At 38.2% G+C, this 21,449-nt stretch overlaps 1 protein-coding gene across 12 annotated transcripts in view; it reads right to left on the bottom strand.

Annotated features, from left to right (window-relative positions):
• HMBOX1 (homeobox containing 1) overlaps positions 1-21,449 on the bottom strand; it is a 210,758-nt gene that overhangs the window by 54,606 nt on the left and 134,703 nt on the right. For all 12 annotated transcript variants that reach the window (XM_065908112.1, XM_065908106.1, XM_065908103.1 and 9 more), the window contains exon 6: positions 19,114-19,267. In XM_065908112.1, coding sequence (XP_065764184.1) covers positions 19,114-19,267 — 154 coding nt within the window. The remainder of the gene's footprint in view (positions 1-19,113; positions 19,268-21,449) is intronic.

The following is a 21,449-nucleotide window of genomic DNA, read 5'->3' on the forward strand; positions in this document are numbered from 1 at the left end:
GAAACCAAAATCTAAGTACTAATAAACTGTCCTGGGAAGAATTCCAAAATGCTGTAAATACCAAGAGAATTAAATTACAGAAACCTCAAGCAACATTCTAGAAACACACTTTACAAACATATTTGTCTCTTCTATGCTAATTCTCCCAGGATGTACAACAGACTTATATAAAATGCACTTGTGTACTAGACCCAGGTCTCTGCTTCAGATTTCACATTCAGACTATATAACATGTCAGCTTAACAGCAGTGACAGCAAATTTAGAGCTATGAGTTAATTTTGGTATGCTATAGTATTGTGGCTATGAAGTTATTTTTGTTCATAAAGAGGAACTTTTATCTGAGGAAACTATTTTTAGGTTCTTAAATCTGAGGGGAAGAGACACTCCTAAACTGAAATTTTTAATACTGATTCTTTGCCTGTTGGGGAGAATAATTTGGATTAATTTTCTGAAGTTGTTTTGGAGATTGATAAAGATTACAAAAACAAAAAATGTTTTCCTTATAATTTCAGAGGGTTCTGAGCTTAAGTAATGATTTTGTTTTATAATAGCTCACTGAAGATGAGAATGAAAAAAATCTAAAAGGAACAAAAAAACAAATCATAGGTGTACTGTTTCTGTAAAAAAAAAAACACACATGAAATAGTCTTAACTACAAACACACAGAGAGAGATTCATTTTGCCTTCGTTTTCTTGGAGACACCCAGGTATAGACTCATCATTCAGCTACTCTTGATGAAAAATAACAGCAGGAAGTAATCTATAAACATATATCTGGCTCCAATGTGGGTACTATTGCTTCTACATGTCCCAGGGTGCTCTTATTTATTCCTGTGTCTAGCCAAGGATTTCTTCAAGCTGTTGCTGCTCTATCTTGGTTAACTGGACTGAAAAACCTATATAAGGAGACTCAAGATTTCTTTCACCTTTCTCCCTTGAACCAGAACAGGCGCAGTAGTCAGGTCTCACTCTTCTGCGTCTCAGTCAAACATCCAAACACTCTGAAGACACACCTACTTCTAAAGCTGAAAAAATTCCCAGTCCCAAAGGCAGAAAGGTTAAAAGGGAAAGAGTCATCACATGCTCTGCTTTTGGGCCGCAAGGCCTCCACAGCTTCTGACCATAAACTCTAACGACACTTCAGGTCTATTCCATCCATCATCCTCTACCTCTTCACCCTCAAACATATCCATCCGCTACATCCCTAGCACTCTGCCTCATACCTCTGTTGAACGGACGAACAAAGGGACAGGTAGGTTTGCTGAATAAAAATTACATTTGAGTCTTACATTGTGTTATTTGTATCTGTAGGGATTTCAGACATATGATACAGATGATGCTCTTTCCCTTTGTGAGTATGTAAACCCCTTGAGGGAAGCCTGGCTCAGAGCTAGCATACAACAGATGCTCTATAAATAAAGGATTGAAAGAATATTAGTCAATTATCTAATTCTATTTTGTCCATCAAAATCTTAGTCAAGTCCCCCTGTTGTTTTTTTTTAATAACAAAATCTTTATGATTACAAAAATTTCAAAACTACACAATTATAATATTCCCATGAACTGCCATGTACCTGTTACCCAGCTTCAACAATTATCAACCATTTTTTCATTTTACCTCTTCCCATTTACAATCTCCATAAAGCCCCTAAACAAAGGAAGGTTGCATCACACGTTAATATAGTAGAATCAGACTTCAGAATTAACAAAGGTCAAGTCCATATATTAAATACAATCAGTGTACACCCAGGTTAAAATATACTCCTCTTAGTTAATAAGGACCACTCAAATCTATGGGAAGCACTGTCTAAGTTCTACATGTGGCCAGGCCACTTATTAGCTTTGTGGCCCTGGGAAGGTATTCAACCTATTAGAGCCCTGGTTGCCTCAGTAGAAAAAGGAGAAACCAGGACTGTTATGAGACTTAAATGTGGAGGATAAATATATGTGAAACTCCCAATACTGTTCTAAATAACTTTTTTTTAAAGCTATATACCCCAAAACTCACCCACTTTAATTGTACAGTTCAGTAGCTTTTAGTATATCCAGAGTTGTGCAAGCATTATCACAATCAGTTTTAGAAATTTCCATCACCCCAAAAGGAAAGCCAACACTCCTTCTGTAGTCTTCCTCCTCCCCGACAATGTCGCTAACCTCCCCTGTCCTGGGAAACCACATATTTACTTTCTGTCTGTATATATTTACTTATTCTGGGTATTTCAAATAAACAGAATCATACAACACTGTCTTTTGTGACAAATATTTCTGGAATTAGGTATTTTAAAAGTCAAATATGTGGTACAGACAATGCAATGAGGTCAGAGAAGTAGAAAAAGGTCAAAAAAGGGTGATCTATCTATTTATCTATGTCTCTATCAGGGAAGCCTTTCTATTAATTATATCAATATCTTTATTTAAATCTATATAAATCTACTGTAAGGCAGGTAGCACTAAGATATGTGCTCAGGACTCTTAGTGAAGTGCTGCAGGGATGGTAAGGAGTAGGAAAACACTCTGTGTGTTACAAATGAACAGGAGGGTAGTTAGTGAAATTCTCCTCTAAGTCCTTCACTTTCCTCATTTAAATGGGAAGAAAGATTATTGTGTGATAGGATGGGGAGACTGCAGAGAGAACAAAGTGTGAAATAATGGTTTAGGAAAGTGGGAAAGAATGAACCAGGAAGGTATAGTATGACTGTCTTGCAGAATTAAAGATCCACTTGAGGTTCATGGTCATGGATTTCAAATGATATCAGTCAGAAGGGTTTTAAGTTTTTCTGCAGCCATATTTAGCTCTTCATGAGTCTTCTCAAAATGCAGACAGTATAAACGAAGACACAGAAACAGAAGGGATGAATGTATAAACAGTACATTCTGACTTATGGCTCTATCTGTATCTACTCCACTGATGACCCCTGAATCTCCATTTCTAGTGCCACTGATATCTGCTCATACAGAGATCTCGAGGTGATCTGACAGGCAGAGCTCTTAGTGGAAAGAATTTAGGTAGAATGAGAACATGTATTGAATACTGCTTATGAGAAAGGCATTCTAATATGTGTTTGATATATATTATCTCACTTGACTCTAATAACCAACTTCATTTTACAGAAAACTGAAATTTCCAAAGATTAATGTAAGGTGAAAATGGGACTAAACCATGTTTGTATGACTATCTATCATAGTACATAACTCTTCATTTTAGAAATATGGTGATGGGGGTTAAGAGACATTAAATAATTTGACCAAAGTCAAACTATTTTCTAATGGTACAGAGGGTATCTCCCAGATAAATGCTCTTTGAGCATCACCACTGCTAAATTCTTTTACACTTCCTGCTGTTATCTCTATGTTCAATCTGTAACTAAGTTAGGTTGATTTTTTCCTGCAACTTTTTTCTGATACCTATTGTCTTCCACTTTTTTTCCTTTTGCTTTAATATTACTAATTTGGGCCCTCATCACTGATGCATAGATGACCCTAACAACCTCCAAATATCCCTCCTCAACCCATTTACATATAAGCTAGTCACTTTTTCCCTATGAAGCACTTATATACATAAACTATAAATAATAAAATTCCATAGCATAGAATTGTAAAAATTAAATAAATTCACTTAGGATGCAAAATAATTATCAATAAGATCAATAATTATACACTGTAGAATCCTACAGTAAAATGTAAAGCTATTATTGTAAAGATTTTTGAGGGCAGATACTACAACTTAGATTTATTTTACCTTGGCTCTAGGTATACGGTATAAGTTCAAACTCATACATAGCTGGCTGATTTCTTGCCCATCTTCCATACTCCCACTAACATTATCTAACAGACCAACCTGATCAGGTATATCTCTTTATGATAAAGCCTGAACACCAAAGCTATGGTTTAATTAAGCATGGTCTTATTTAATGAGTGCATAGCATGATGAAGTCCTAAGTAGAGATGCTCCTGACGGAAAACCCTACATTCTGCCACAGACAGTCTCCGACGTCATACTATCCTTTCTAACAGTCTCGGACTGGTGAGTTTCTATTCATCACCCACCAAAATGCAGCCAAAATGTCACCACTTTGGGAAAGTCTTCCTGACTCTCTCCTTTGCTTGCTTGAGTCTCAAGACCCCATAAATTTAATCACCCATTTTCATGATAGCATTCATTCCTCAGTTCTATAATTATTTAGATGATAGTACCTAAATGACAGAATGATCTCTGTTCATTTCCAAGGTAAACCATTAATATCACTGTTACCCCAACCAGTAACGCTGAAGAAGCTGAAGTTGAACGGTTCTAGGAAGACTTACAAGATCTTTTAGAACTAACACCCAAAAAAGATGTCCTTTTCATTACAGGGGACTGGAATGCAAAAGTGGGAAGTCAAGAAACACCTGGAGTAACAGGTAAATTTGGCCTTGGAGAACGGAATAAAGCAGGGCAAAGGCTAATAGAATTCTGCCAAGAGAACGCATTGGTCACAGCAAACAGCCTCTTCCAACAACACAAGAGAAGACTCTACAAATGGACATCACCAGATGGTCAACACTGAAATCAGACTGATTATATTCTTTGTAGCCAAAGATGGAGAAGCTCTATACAGTCAGCAGAAACAAGACCGGGAGCTGACTGGCTCAGATCACGAACTCCTTATTGCCAAATTCAGACTTAAATTGAAGAAAGTAGGGAAAACCACTAGACCATTCAGGTATGACCTAAATCAAATCCCTTATGACTATCAGTGGAAGTGAGAAATAGATTTAAGGGGCTAGATCTGATAGACAGATGCCTGAAGAACTATGGATGGAGGTTCGTGACATTGTACAGGAGACAGGGATCAAGACCATCCCCATGGAAAAGGCAAAAAGGCAAAATGGTTGTCTGAGCAGGCCTTACAAATAGCTGTGAAATGAAGAGAAGTGAAAAGCAAAGGAGAGAAGGAGAGATATTCCCATTTGAATGCAGAGTTCCAAAGAATAGCCAGGAGAGATAAGAAAGCCTTCCCCAGCAATCAATGCAAAGAAATAGAGGAAAACAAAAGAATGGCAGAGATTAGAGATCTCTTCAAGAAAATTAGAGATATCAAGGGAACATTTCATGCAAAGATGGGTTCAATAAAGGACAGAAATGGTATGGACCTAACAGAAGCACAAGATATTAAGAAGAGGTGGCAAGAATGCACAGAAGAACTGTACAAAAAAGATCTTCATGATCCAGATAATCACGATGGTGTGATCACTCACCTAGAGCCAGACATCCTGGAATATGAAGTCAAGTGGGCCTTAGGAAGCATCACTAGGAACAAAGTTAGTGGAGGTGAAGGAATTCCAGTTGAACTATTTCAAATCCTAAAGATGATGCTGTGAAAGTGCTGCACTCAATACACCAGAAAATTTGGAAAACTCAGCAGTGGCCAAAGGACTGGAAAAGGTCAGTTTTCATTCCAATCCCAAAGAAAGGCAATGCCAAAGAAAGATCAGACTACCGCACAATTGTACTCATCTCACACGCTAATAAAGTAATGCTCAAAATTCTCCAAGCCAGGCTTCAGCAATAGGTGAACCATGAATGTCCACATGTTCAAGCTGGTTTTAGAAAAGGCAGAGGAACCAGAGTTCAAATTGCCAACATCCACTGGATCATCGAAAAAGCAAGAGAGTTCCAGAAAAACACCTATTTCTGCTTCATTGACTATGTCAAAGCCTTTGACTGTGTGGATCACAATAAACTGTGGAAAATTCTGAAAGAGATGGGAATACCAGACCACCTGACCTGCCTCTTAAGAAACCTATATGCAGGCCAGGAAGCAACAGTCAGAACTGGACATGGACCAACAGACTGCTTCCAAATAGGAAAAGGAGTATGTCAAGGCTGCCTATTGTCACCCTGCTTATTTAACTTATATGCAGAGTACATCGTGAGAAACGCTGGGCTGGAAGAAGCACAAGCTGGAATTAAGACTGCCGGGAGAAATATCAATAACCTCAGATATGCAGATGACACCACCCTTATGGCAGAAAGTGTAGAGGAACTAAAAAGCCTCTTGATGAAAGTGAAAGAGGAGAGTGAAAAAGTTGGCTTAAAGCTCAACATTCAGAAAACTAAGATCATGGCATCTGGTCCCATCACTTCATGGGATATAGATGGGGAAACAGTGGAAGCAGTATCAGAATTTTTTTTTTGGGGCTCCAAAATCACTGCAGATCGTGATTGTAGCCATGAAATTAAAAGACGCTTACTCCTTGGAAGGAAAGTTATGACCAGCCTAGAGAGCATATTAAAAAGCAGAGACATTACTTTGCCAACAAAGGTCCATCTAGTCAAGGCTATGGTTTTTCCAGTGTCATGTATGGATGTCAGAGTTGGACTGTGAAGAAAGCTGAGCACCAAAAAATTGATGTTTTTGAACTGTGGTGTTGGAGAAGACTCTTGAGAGTCCCTTGAACTGCAAGGTGATCTAACCAGTCCGTCCTAAAGGAGATTAGTCCTGGGTGTTCACTGGAAGGACTGATACTGAAGCTGAAACTCCAATACTTTAGTCACATCATGCGCAGAGTTGACTCATTGGAAAAGACCCTGATGCTGGGAGGGATTGGTGGCAGGAGGAGGACGGGACGACAGAGGATGAGATGGCTGGATGGTGTCACCGACTCGATAAGACATGAGTTTAAGTAAACTCCAGGAGTTGTGATGGACAGGGAGGCCTAGCATGCTGCAATTCATGGGATCGCAAAGAGTCGGACACGACTGAGAGACTGAACTGAACATCTCCACCCCAAGTTTGTGAGAAAATGTATTTCTAGGCAACTAAAGATTTAATGAGAAGGGACTTCCCTTGTGGTCCAGTGACTAAGACTCTACACTCCCAATGAAGGGGGCCTGGATTCAATCCCTGGTTAGGGAGCAAGATCCCTTGTGATACAACTAAGAGCTGGTACAGTCAAGTAAATACAAAAAACAGATGTTAAAAAAGAGAGTTAATGAGAGGAAAGACAAACCAGTCAATCTTAAAGGAAATCAACCCTGAAAATGCATTGGAAGGACTGATGCTGAAGTTGAAGCTCCAATACTTTGACCACCTGATGCGAAGGGGTGACTCCTTAGAAAAGACTCTGATGCTGGGAAAGACTGAAGGCAGGAGAAGAGGACGACAGAGGATGAGATGGTTGGATGGCATCACCAACTCAATGGACGTGAGTTTGAGCAAGTTCCAGGAGATGGTGAAGGACAGGGAAGCCTAGAGTCTGCAGTTCAGACATGACTAAGCAACAACTACTTATTATGGGGGACAACCAGATATTGTGTCTCTTTACACGATGTAATAGGAAGAACAAAGCACCAGTCATATGCCAAAGAATTGAACCAGAATCTAAGCAGGACTCTAAGTCTAACTACTGGTCTACAGAAAATATAGGGTCATATAATGAGACACTGCTGCTAAGTCACTTCAGTCATGTCTGACTCTGTGCGACCCCATAGACGGCAGCCCACCTGGCTCCGCCATCCCTGGGATTCTCCAAGAGGACATAATTGCCCAAACCTAAAATGTGGGAAAATCAACAGGATAAAATACCTTGGTCTCTTTAACAAATAACCAGCATGGAATTTGTGTGTGTATGTATGTGCGTTTGTGTGTATAAAGCAACTGTTACAATTAAGCAACTCAGGAGACCAAATGGAGTGTGTAAAAAATACATGTTTAATGAAAAGGTGAATGAATGAATGAATGCTAATTATAGAGAAAAGACCCATCATTACAAGTGATGAATTATTCAATTTTGTACTTTGAAAAGCAGGGTCAGATGTGGAAAAGGATGCAAAAGCATAATAATTTTATATGTGAATTAGTGAAATATTTATGTTTCTATCACGGTCACATAGAAAATTTCCTGAAATATTTTAATGGACTTAATGTTTGGGTTTTAATTTATATTTGGATATTCCTTAAGATTTTGAGTAAAGAGAAAAATAAAAACAAATCATTATGGGTCAGATATTAACCATTATTTTTCTATTGGAGATGAGACACAGTTGGTCTGTATTAGAGCTGCCCACCAAACTTTACTGTGATGATAGAAATGTTACATTATCTGTGCTGTCTAAAACTAGTCAGTAACCATACATGACTATGGGGTGCTTGAAATGTGGCTAGTGTGACTAAGGAACTGAATTTTAAACTTTTAAAAGTTTATATGATTTAGGATAAGGAAGCTGTGGTACATATACACCATGGAATACTACTCAGCCATTAAAAAGAATTCATTTGAATCAGTTCTAATGAGATGGATGAAACTGGAGCCCATTATATAGAGTGAAGTAAGTCAGAAAGATAAAGACCATTACAGTATACTAACATATATATATGGAATTTAGAAAGATGGTAATGATAACCCTATATGCAAAACAGAAAAAAAGACACAGATGTACAGAACAGACTTTTGGACTCTGTGGGAGAAGGCGAGGGTGGGATGTTTCAAGAGACCAGCATCGAAACATGTACATCATCTAGGGTGAAACAGATCACCAGCCCAAGTTGGATGCATGAGACAAGTGCTCAGGGCTGGTGCACTGGGAAGACCCAGAGGGATTGGGTAGAGAGGGAGGTGGGAGGGGGGACTGGGATGGGGAATACATGTAAATCCATGGCTGATTCATGTCAATGTATGACAAAAACCACTACAATATTGTAAAGTAATTAGCCTCCAACTAATAAAAATAAATGGAAAAAAAAGTTTATATGATTTAAATCTAAATAGCCACAGCTGGCCAGCAACAGAGACCACAGTTCTACATGAATATGGTTCTCCTTTCTATCTGCAATATTTTCCTTTGAAAGTGAAAGTAAAAGTCACTCAGTCATGTCCAACTCTTTGAGACCCTCATGGACTATACAGTCCATTGAATTCTCAAGGCCAGAATACTGGAGTGGGTAGCCTTTTCCTTCTCCAGGTGTTCTTCCCAGTCCAGGAATTGAACCCAGGTCTCCCTCATTGCAGGCGGAGTCTTAATCAGCTGAGCCACAAGGGAAGCCTAAGAATATTGGAGTGGATAGCCTATCCCTTCTCCACTGGATCTTCCTAACCCAGGATTCAAACCGGGGTCTCCTGCATTGCAGACAGATTCTTTACCAACTGAGCTATCATGGAAGACCCTCCTTTTCAACCTAATTAAATTATGTCAAACTCTTTGCCAACTCATGGACCATAGGCCACCAGGCTAGGTAGGCTCCTCTGTTCACAGAATTCTCCATGCAATACTGAAGCAGATTGCCATTCCCTTCTCCAGGCTATCTTCCTGGCCCAGGGATCAAACCTAGGTTTACTGAATTGCAGGCAGATTCTCTACCATCTGAGCCACCAGGGAAGCCCTAAATTACCACATCCCCCACTATAAGATCTTGAAGCACAATGTCCCTTTCCTTTTATACATGTATTACAATTGCAATTTTACCTTGATTTGTATGATTATTTCATTAACTTCTGTCTCTACAACCTGACTCTCTAGGAACAAGTTCACAATGTTCACCACTGTACTGCTGTCACTGCATTGACAAGCAAATGTTTATCAAGTAAATGTTACTATTAGATAACACTGTGTCATTGAGTTTTTGTGATATATGAAGGCTTTACATCTCTCCTAGTTCCATGTGATTTGACTCAAAATTTAGATTGTTCTTTAACACACATATAATATACATAGAAAAGTATAGACAACCATGAACCCCCAGATAAACATCACCCAACTGTTAAAAATCAGTAACTCACTGACACCACTCCTGTTTTGCACAAACCCTTGCCCCTATCTTTAGGGGCAAGATAACGCCTGCTTTGCGTTATTCTGAGGTAAATCCCAGATATCATTTTATCATATTATTATCATTATAATACATTTCAGTACATGTTTCTAAAAGACAAGAACCCTAATTTTTATAAAAGTGGCACCATTTACATATAAGCAACCATACCATAACTGAAACAAGAATCACCATTTATCCAGTCAGGGTTCAAATTTCCTCACCTGGCTGAAGGTTTTTTTCTTTCTTTTTTTTCTTTTAAACACTTGAAGAAACTTGAGTTATTATGCTTAGAGTCTCTCACGTCATGAATCTGGTTGACTTGAATTTCCATGGTATTGATTAACAGAACTTTGTTCCATATTTTCTATAAACTTGGAGCTGGATCTAGAGATGTGATTTGATTCAGTTTCAATTTTGTTAGAATAATACTCTATAGGTGGTGTTGCTAACATCCTCTAAAAGGTACATAATGTCTGGTTATCTGTTGCTATGGGATGTTCAGTTCAGTTCCATTCAGTTCAGTCGCTCAGTTGTGTCTGACTCTTTATGACCCCATGAATCACAGCATGCCAGGCCTCTCTGTCCATCACCAACTCCCTGAGTTTACTCAAACTCATGTCCATTGAGTTGGTGACGCCATCCAGTGATCTCATTCTCTGTCGTCCCCTTCTCCTCCTGCCCCCAATCCCTCCCAGCATCAGGGTCTTTTCCAGTGAGTCAACTCTTCACATGAGGTGGCCAAAGTATTGGAGTTTCAGCTTCAGCATCAGTCCTTCCAATGAACACCCAGGACTGATTTCCTTTAGGATGGACTGGTTAGATCTCCTTGCAGTCCAAGGGACTCTCAAGAGTCTTCTCCCACACCACAGTTCAAAAGCATTAATTTTTCGGCCCTCAGCTTTCTTCACCGTCCAACTCTCACATCCATACATGTTCAAAAGCATCAATTCTTTGGTGCTTAGCTTTCTTCATAGTCCAACTCTCACATCCATACATGACCACTGGAAAAACCATAGCCTTGACTAGACGGATCTTTGCTGGCAAAGTAATGTCTCTGCTTTTTTAATATCCAAGGAGTAAGTGTCTTTTAATTTCATGGCTGCAGTCACCATCTGCAGTGATTTTGGAGCCCCAAAAAATAAAGTCTGACACTGTTTCCCCATCTATTTCCCATGAGGTGATGGGATCAGATGCCATGATCTTAGTTTTCTGAATGTTGAGCTTTAAGCCAACTTTTTCACTCTCCTCTTTGACTTTCATCAAGAGGCTCTTTAGTTCTTCTTTATTTTCTGCCGTAAGAGTGGTGTCATCTGCATGTTAGCAGCTATCAATGATCACTGTCATTGATATTGTCACAGATTATTTCCTTCGGAAGTTGCAAAATAATGAAACTCTAATCATTCCTTTTCCATTTATTAGGTAGAATCCTTCCTCAGGGAAAAACTTTTAAATCAAAGTTCTTATGTGCAAAGCAGGTTATATTCTCCATGATTTCAAATATATAGTTGGGTTCCTAATTCTCTAGGTGTGATCAGTAATTTTTTTAGTATCATTATTACAAACATTTTTAATCAGTCTGATGAGCTTCAATATTACAATTGTTATTATTACTAGTGTTCAAACTGTTCCCTTCTTTGGACAATGGGAGTCTCTTCAAGTTAGTCGCTGAGTTCTTTTGATATCACTCACTTATCTACAATCGCCTTCTTGCTTTAACACAATGTCCAGTCTCATCATCATATTTCCTGCCCCAGGCTTGGAATCAGACATTTCTCCAAGGAGTGCTAATGGTACTTAAGACCACAACCTGGGCCCCACGCATGCTTAATTTCTACTAGGTTGATCGTTGTCTACAGGCCTTTTGAGTAGGTACAGATGAGAAGTAACATACCCCCTCCCAGTTTTTTTTTTTTTCCCAAGAGAAAATGTAACTAATTTTTACTATTATTTATAATTCAAACTTAAGATTATAGGATTTTCCCATCAAAATTACAGCTGGCTTCTGATTAAAAACTGACAAGGTGATCCTAAAATTCATATGGAAATGCAAGGGACCCAGAATAGCTAAAATAATTTTGCAGAAGAAGAAAGCAAAATCTATCAATACTATAATGCAAAAGTTACAAATATGTTATAAGACTAGACATATATAGATCAATGGAATAGAACTGAGAGTCCAGAAACATGCTCTCACATATATAGTCTATTGATTTGACATGAGAGCATGCCAAGACTATCAATGGAAAAAGAAAAGTTTTTTCAACAGTGCAGGATGGCTCACATGTGGAAGAATGATGCTGAGTCCCTACTTCACATCATACATAAAAAGTAACTCAAAATGGATCAAAGACAAATATAGGTCTTAAAGGTATAAAACTCTTGGAAAAAACACAGGAATAAAGCTTGGAGTCTTTGATTTAGTACAGTCTTCTTAGATAAGACAATGCATACAAAAAAAACAAAAACAAAAACAAAACTGGAGTTCATCAAAACTAAAAACTTGCATGTTTCAAAGGTCATTATATCTAGTATGTGAAAAGACCACCCACAGACTGGGAGAAAATATTTGCAGACCATATAGTTGATAAGGGACTCATATGTAGAATACATAAAGAAATCTTACAAATCAATATAAAAAGATTACACAAGGACTTCCCGGGCAGTTCAGTGGTTAAGACTTGCATGTCCACTGCAGGAGGCACAGGTTTGATTCCTGGTCAGAGAACTAAGATCTTGCAGGCCGCAACTAAAGGTTCTGCATGCCTCAACTAACACCAGGCACAGCCAAAACAAATAAAATTTTTTAAAAATGTGCAAAGGATCTAAACAGACATTTCTCCAAAGACACACAAATAGCCAATAAGCATATGAAAATATGTTCAACATCATCAGCTAAGGAAACACAGATCAAACCACAATGAGATTCTACCTCACACACACTTGGAGGACTATAATCAAATAGACAGATAAGTGCTGACAAGAAATTGGAACCATCATATGGTGCTGGGTGAATGTAAAATGGTGAATCTGTTTTAGGAAAACAATATGGCAGTTCCCCAAAATGGTGAAAACAGAGTTACCATTTAACCATCAATTCTGCTAGTATATAAGTTATGTTCAAGGCAGCATTATTCCAAATAGTTAAAAAGTGGAAACAACCTCAAATGTCCATTAACTGATGAAATGAATAAATAAAATATGGTAGAGACAGAGGGCAAGATGATTGGATGGCATCACTGATTCAAAGGACATGAACTTGGGCAAACTCCAGGACATGGTGAGGGACAGCGAAGCCTGGCATGCTGCATGCAGTCCATGGGGTTGCAAAGACTTGGACACAAGTTGGTGACTGAACAACACCACCACATATACTTCGGGGTATCAGTTGGCAATAAAAAGGAATGAAATACTGAAACATGCAATAACGTGGATGAACTTTGAAGACACTACATTAAGTGAAAGAAGTGAGTCACAAAGGCCACACCTTATATGATTCCATTCATAGGAAATGTCCAGAACAGGCAAATCTATATACAGAGAAAGAAGACTAATGGTAACACAGATTTGGAAGGGACTGGGAGGGGGAGAAGGAGTGACAGCTGTTTGGTACAGGGTTTTCTGGGGGTAAAGAGAAGGTTCTAAAACTGATTATGGGATTGATGGTTACCTAACTGTAAATGTACTAAAAGCACTGAATTGTGCACTTTAAATTGGTGACTCATAGCTCAACAAGGCTGTTATTTTTTTAATAAAGAATTTTAAATTAATGGCTATTTTTATCCACATACACACAGAGATTACAGTCTTTTACCTAGTTCTTTTGATTTAATGGTTCTATCTCTTTTACAGTGAAAATTTTGGTTCCTGGTAACATTAATGATTACTTGTTTTTTCTTATATCATCATCTGTATCTAAATAGAAATATTATCTGAGTAAAGATATTAATATTACCAAAATTAGTAAAAACATTGAAATTTTTGTAGCTCTTTTTATCTCTAAGCTGTATCCCACCTAGGAAGCATAGTCGAAATTGTGCAGTATAAAGTTATTTGATAAATATTCTGAGTGTCTAGGTCATCAATTTATACACACAGTAGGTCTGTTTGTTTCATTAGTTATTTTTTTTTTAGAGATCACCTTTTCCCCCTCATTTCAACTTAATCTTGTTTTATAATTATATAAAATATTTAAATGGTTACAATGTCAAAACAAGGTATATTCAGAGAAGTCTAGCTTCTATCCTTATTCTTTCCAATCTGTTTTCTCTTCTATTGGAAATCATTTTATTTATGGTTTATTCTTTCATTTAAAAACATATTATAAGCAAATACATAAACAAATTGTAAGCAAATATATAAGTGATAGCATAGTATATACATTTGATACTGCCTTTTTAAAAAAACATTATATCCTGGATATCACTATCATATAGAGAAGCATCCATTTCAATAATTTTAAAAATACAAAAAAAAAACTTTCAAATACTTAATAGCAATAATACAGATGGACACACTATGGTTTTCATTCTATGAAAAGAAAAATTCCCTCCTTTTTTCAGCTGCATAGCACTTCATTATGTAAGCCCGGATAACCAACATATGGATATACCATTTAACTTATTCACCCAGTGCACCAATAGACATATTGGTTGAATTCAGTATTTTGATACTATTCCAAGATATATCTTTGGGATAATTATCTAGACGTTTACCTTTGGGATAATTTTTTATAAGTGGGAGTGCTGAGTTAAAGAGCAAACCCATGGGTAATTTTCCCTAATACTGTCAAATTCCTCTCCATGGAAATTGTTCCATTTTGCATTCCCATAGGCAAGGCATGAGAAAGGCCATTTCTCTGCAGCTCAAAGAACAGAAAACACTGTGGAACTGTTGGACTTTTGCCAATGTGACAGGAGAATAATGGTAGTTATTAATATCTCAGTGTAATTTTAATTTCTCTTAATGAGTTAAACATCTTTTCCTAAAGTGTAAGAGCCAGTTGTATTTGTTTTTCTGCTGATATCTTTAGTTCATTTTTCTATAGAGTTGTTGGTATTCTCTCTCTTTTAAAAGTTCTTTATACTTTAGGGACAATAATAAGCAGCAAGTATTTTATCCAATTTTTCTTTTATTTTGCTTTGTTCATGGTTTTTTTCTGCCCCCAGTTTTTCTTGTAAATTATGTAATCATATTGCTTTTGGATTTTGAATCTTAAGAAAAAGTTCACCATTTCTAGGATATGGATGAATCATTCATGTTTCTTCTATTATTTATACAGACTCACTTTTTTGATTCATTTGAAATTTATCTTTGTGTATGAGGTGAAGAATGAAATATTTTTTGACTTGTACTAATGTATTTCAGTAAGGCTGGTACTTTGCTGGCTTTATAGTCTGTGCATATGTATTTATTCACCCATTTGGTCTAGGAAAAAAAAGTCAGGAATTGCTCTAAGGCTATTCTGTGTTAGAAAATAAAAAGTTCCATTTTCACAGAAAGAAAATCATACTATGACCTTCTGTACTACTGCTATTAAAACCTTTCAAAGGCTTCTTGCATATGTGAAACTACTGGAATAAACTATATCATACTTTCTTACTAACTGTGTCAGGTGAGATAAAATTAAACCAAAGATAACTAATTCTTGGATTAAAGACACACTAATTAAAATTAAGGTTAAACAGTGAAAACTAAGATTAAACAGGAGCCTCACATAGGATAATTACTCAATGTCTTTTTAGGTGAAATTTAATCAGTGATTTTGTGGCCAGTTCTTGTTGCCTTGGGAAAACATGAATTGCAAAGCTTTCAAGGCTCAATTCTGAAAATCTATTAGCAATATCACCCATTATTGGGTGATATTATTATTATTATTATTAATGTTAGCAATTTTTAAGTTAATCCTTCCTCAAATTGACATTATGTAATAAATGGATACTGTTATCTTTGTTAAGGAGACAACTGACTGAAACTGCCCACTCTAGCCAGGCAAGATAGCAGCCACTTGGCATGAACTATCTTACCAACAGGAGGTCCTGGTAAGGAATGTGGAACTAACAAGCTACCATGAACCAGAAGAATTCAGGAAGGTCAAAAGGAGAGAGAAAACACTAGTCCATATATCCTACCAACCTCCCAGAATCCTCCTGCCTGGAATCCATCTTGACTGAGCAATGCCTGCACCACAGGAAGGACCCTGAGTCAGAGTGATTGGCCAGAGACACTCTGGACACTAACCCCATCACCATGAAACCTGAGGCTATGAGACTATGGCAGAGCAGTTCACCTGGGCTCCCTTATCCTCCTGCTCTCCACCTGGCTGCCCCTTCCCAAAAAAGTCTCCTGCTTTGTCAGCACGTGTATTTCCTTAGACAATTCATTTCCAAATATTAGACAAGAGCCCACTTATGGGCCCTGGAAGGAGTCTCCCTTCCTGCAACATCTTCAAGAAAATATTTAACTCTCAATCAATAAAACAATCAGTACTTATACCAAATAGAAACGAATACCACAGCTATTTTGCTATCAAGAAGAAAATGCAAAATATTGGAAATAAGTTAGATATTAATTAAACACATGTCTGTTCTGTGATAAATTCTGAAAGAATTTTTTTAAAGGATCAAAATTTCTAAATGAGAAAAACAGAGGAGGCTGTAAATGTCATGTCTCTAGTACAATAAAGTCTCACTCTTTCACTTTAACCACTCAAGCCTATAAGGATTGTTATTCAAAAAATGCCTTCTTTCTGATCTATAACAGAGTCAGAAAAGGAACAGATGATAACATCAGTGGATCTCTATAGTTACATTTTGCCTACTAGGTCCAACCTTCTCATTAAGAAAGGCTTTTAATTTCAACTTGATCACAAAAATAAAAAGATGGTCTAAACTTCAGCACTGAAAATCTCCCTCTCTTTCAGGCAGTGATGTTAATGAGCTGGGAAATATGCAGGAAGAGAAGCAACAGTTAGAACCGGACATAAAACAACAGACTGGTTCAAAACTGGGAAAGGAGTACATCAAGGCTATATATTGTCACCTGTCTTTTTTAACTTATATGCAGAATACATCATGTGACATGTCAGACTGGATGACTCACAAGCTGGAATCAAAATTGCCTGGAGAAATATCAACAACCTCAGATATGTAGATGACACCACTCTAATGACAGAAAGCAAAGAGGAACTAAAGAGCCTCTTGATGAAGGTGAAAGCGGAGAGTGAAAAAGCTAGCTTAAAACTCAGCATTCAAAAAACTAAGATCATGGCATCTGGTCCCATCACTTCATGGCAAATAGATGGGGAAAAAGTGGAAACAGTTAGACTTTATTTTCTTGGGCTCCAAAATCACGTGGACGGTGACTGTAGCCATGAAATTGAAAGGCGCTTGCTTCTTGGAAGAAAAACTATGGCAAACTTAGACAGCGTATTAAAAGGCAGAGACATTACTTTCAAAGCTATGCTTTTCCCAGGAGTCATGTATGGATATGAGAGTTGGACCATAAAGAAGGCTGAGCGCTGAAGAATTGATGTTTTCAAACAGCGGTGTTGGAGAAGACTCTTGAGAGTCCCCTGGACAGCAAAGAGATCAAACCAGTCAATCCTAAAGGAAATCAGCCCTGAATATTCATTGGAAGGACTCATGCTGAAGTCCCAGTACTTTGGTTACCTGATGCGAAGAGCCTACTCATTGGAAATATGCTGGTAAAGACTGAAGGCAGGAGGAGAAGTGGGCAACAGAGGATAAGATGGTTGGATGACATCACCAACACACTGGACATGACCCTGAGCAAACTTGGAAGATAGTGGATGACAGGCAAGACTGGTCCATGAGGTCACAAAGAGCTGGACACGACTTAGTGACTGAATGACAAAGGCAGGAAGAGAGACGGCAAAAGTCCTAGACTGCAGGTAATTCACCTCTGGCTGTAGAAAAGCCTCCTTTTAGTGATGAGAAGGCTAAAGCTCAGAATCTGTGACCTGAACAAAGTTTCATAGCTGGTTAATGGCAAAGCCAAGATCACAGGCTCCAGGTCTTCTAATGTTCTTTTCAGTATACCACTCAATTGGCCAGAGTAGACAGCAGGAAAAAAATGTGAAGTTAAATTTAGTTTTAAACATTCAATTCCATTCTATTATTTAAATTATTGAGAAATCACAATATGAAAAAGTTCAATGCTTTTCACCTCTGCCTAATATATTCTTTTTCTCTACATCTTAATCTTGGGAGATAAATACTTCTCTAATAGAAATTACCTTATTGCATATAAAAACTCTCCATCAAACCAAGATTCTATAAACATTACTTACAGGTAGGAGATGAAAAGGGTAATTACACTATAGGATCCACCTTAAATATACTGAACATTTCATCAGTTCAGTTCAGTCACTCAGTCGTGTCCAACTCTTTGCAACCCCACAGACTTCAGCATGCTAGGCCTCCCTGTCCATCACCAACTCCTGGAGTCTACTCTCAAACTCACGTCCATTGAGTCGGTGATGCCATCCAATCACCTCATCCTCTGTCATCCCCTTCTCCTCCTGCCTTCAATCTTTCCCAACATCAGGGTCTTTTCAAATAAGTCAGTTCTTTGTATCAGGTGGCCAGAGTATTAGAGTTTCAGCTTCAGCATCAGTCCTTCCAATGAATATTCTGGACTGATTCCCTTCCCTTTAGGATGGACTGGCTGGATCTCCTTGCAGTCCAAGGAGCTCTCAAGAATCTTCTCCATCACCACAGTTCAAAAGCATTAATTCTTCGGCTGAGTGCCAAAGAACATTTCATAACCACATTTAATTAACTTACATAATTTCGAATGAGAAGACTAAAGCTAAGGTCAATTTAAAGTTTACAAAGTACTGAGTACCTACTATAGATCTGGTGCTAGAGTCAGAGGACATGAAATCAAAGTCAAAAACATGTACTTCTAGCCTTTGGGACGAAGCTCATTTAGGCTGTACTCCTTATCAAAAAAAAGTTAGGTCTCAGTGGCCTCCTACACAGTTATTTAATATTTTCATGAAAATAAGACTTCAGTGAGTTTTTCTACAGTATAATACAAAGATCTAAACTCAAAAAAATTATTTTAAAGTTCCTTAAATCACTGAGGACACAAATTACATTGAGAGATACTAACTCCAGTTTTATGAATTCTCAATGATAAGATTAATAGTATTTCAATAATATAGCACTTATTCTACCTTAAAATAATTTGAGAGACTCTAGATCTCAAATTACTTGTTTGAAATGAAGGGTCCACATCTATCCCAAGATTCTCTTTCCTCACTTTGCAAGATTGCTCCTAGAAAAAGGAGACAGGTACCTTTCCATGACAGCCAGACACTCCTTTCTCCAGGTAAATCGACTGCCTCGCCGTAGTCGGAAGGTGCCAGACGTGGCTGAGACTGGGGGAGGCGTCTGTCTCCACTCTGGGTCCTCTATTGGAATGGGTGCTGGTCTCATACTTAGCGTAGCCCCTGAAAATAAACAAGACACTTTTTTGTAAATATCTTGTAATTTATTAAAACCAGCATGACAACTATATCGTGAAATCAACAACTGACGTTTGCCCCTTCCCTGGAACTTGCAGGCCCTATACATCTGATACTTATATTTAAAAAAATTATTTGACTAAAATAAAAATCTGAGGAGACAAAAACTCTTCCTTAGAAAATAAACCCATCATTAACTAATTAACTATTTTAAGTGCCTTTTTTTTCAGCTAGTCATTTGTCTTTTATTTTTGTTTATGTCAACAAAGCTCAAAATCTATCTCTTCAGGGGAATAAGGATATATGGTTTTTGGCCCAGTGACAACTTAGTCAGAGAATCTTCTGAAAAAATTTTCTTGAGATTCGTGACAGTTCTAATCTTTCTGAACAATATACCCTACATGTTCAGACCCTTTTATTACCATCTAAAAGGCTTCAGGTTGCTGAGAAAATGGAGCCCTTTAAACAAAGCATGCAGGTAGGAGATGAGTTTAAGATAACCCTCATTGTTGCTCCCTGGTGGCTCCATCAGTGAAGAGTCTGCCTGCAGTGCGGGAGACCTGTATTCAATCCCTGGGTTGGGAAGATTCCCCTGGAGAAGGAAATGGCAACCCCCTCCAGTATTCTTGCCTGGAGAATTCCATGGACAGAGGAGCCTGGTGGGCTACAGTCCAAGGGGTCACCAAGAGTCAGACACGACTGAGTGACTCACACACACAATTGTTGCAAACACTTTTTAAAAAAAGCCAAATATAGCATCAGAAAGAGATATCTGACATATTTTTAGTCTATTAACTAAATCAGATCTTCCTAATTCTACCTATTAATGCTATACCATTTCTCACCTCTTGAACATAATAAAACCAAGGGAAAAAATGTACAATTGAGATATTTTACTAATTCAGACTAGTCTTTTCTCAACCTGAACTGCAATAATGCATGCATGAATGTATTTCTTTCTCCATAATCTGAATTATACTTATTATACCCTGCAATTAGTATCATGGATAGTGTTTCTACTGTACGACATACAGATTTGTTGACATCCCCTTAGTGGCTACATCGTTACATGCACTGTCTCATACAAATGTCTAATATTTTAACTAATCCTGATTTCCTCTCCAAACCTGCTGCCCTGCCGTCTTTCCATCCAACAAAATGGTGTCCCTGTTCTTCAAACTGCTCAGCTCAAAAATCTCAGATTCACCTTTGACTCTGCTGTTTTTACCCTACATACTATAATATTTATCTAATCCACAGGCAAATCCTGTGAGATTTATCTTCAAAATACATCCAGAATCAGACCAATTTATATGACCTTCACTGCTCCCACTTTAGAGTAAGACAGCATCATCTATCCTAAACACAAATTCCTTGGATAGGTTTCAAGGATGGCCCCTCACAGTAAGTCACACCTCCTGGTAATCATGCCTTTGAATCTGGGTAGGTCCTGTAACACGCTGTGACAACAGAAAATGGAGATAGTTTGAGGCTAAGTCATAAGGGCTTCCCAGGTGATGCTAGTGGTAAAGAATCCTCCTACCAACGCAGAAGATGCAAGAGACAGTGGGTTTGCTCCCTAGGTAGGGAAGACCCCCTGGAGTAGGACACGGTAATCTACTACAGTATCTTGCCTGGGAAATTCCGTGGACAGAGGAGCTTGGAGGCTACAGTCCATGAGGCTGCAGACAGTGGGAACAACTAAGACTGAACAACTAAGCACACAGCACAGGTCATAAGAAGCTTTGCAGTTTCTGACTAGATTTCCTGGAATGCTGGTTCTGGGGGAAGTTGGCTGCCATATAAGAACTATGACTAACCTGAGACCACGCTGTTTTAAGGAAGCCAAAGCCAGCCATATGGAGTGAAAGAGGCCCGGTCTGCTCCCAGCTGCTCCTATGAAATCCACCCAGGCACCAGACATTTGAGAAAAAAAGCCAATTTGGACACTAGCTGCAGCAGAAGCTACGCAGAGAGGCCAGGTGACAGATACAAGGCTCCAGACATACAGTCCCAATACAGTTGTGTGGTAACCAGCTTTCAAGGTGGCTCCTGAGGAATCCCACCTCCTTGTATTGACCTTGTTGTACCAGGGTTGGTTTATGTGACCAACAACATGTCATGAAGTGGTGGCATGCCACTTTTGGGGGATTAGACTACAGAATAC

Source organism: Muntiacus reevesi, chromosome 17, assembly GCF_963930625.1.
Source record: "Muntiacus reevesi chromosome 17, mMunRee1.1, whole genome shotgun sequence".
Taxonomy (NCBI): domain Eukaryota; kingdom Metazoa; phylum Chordata; class Mammalia; order Artiodactyla; family Cervidae; genus Muntiacus; species Muntiacus reevesi.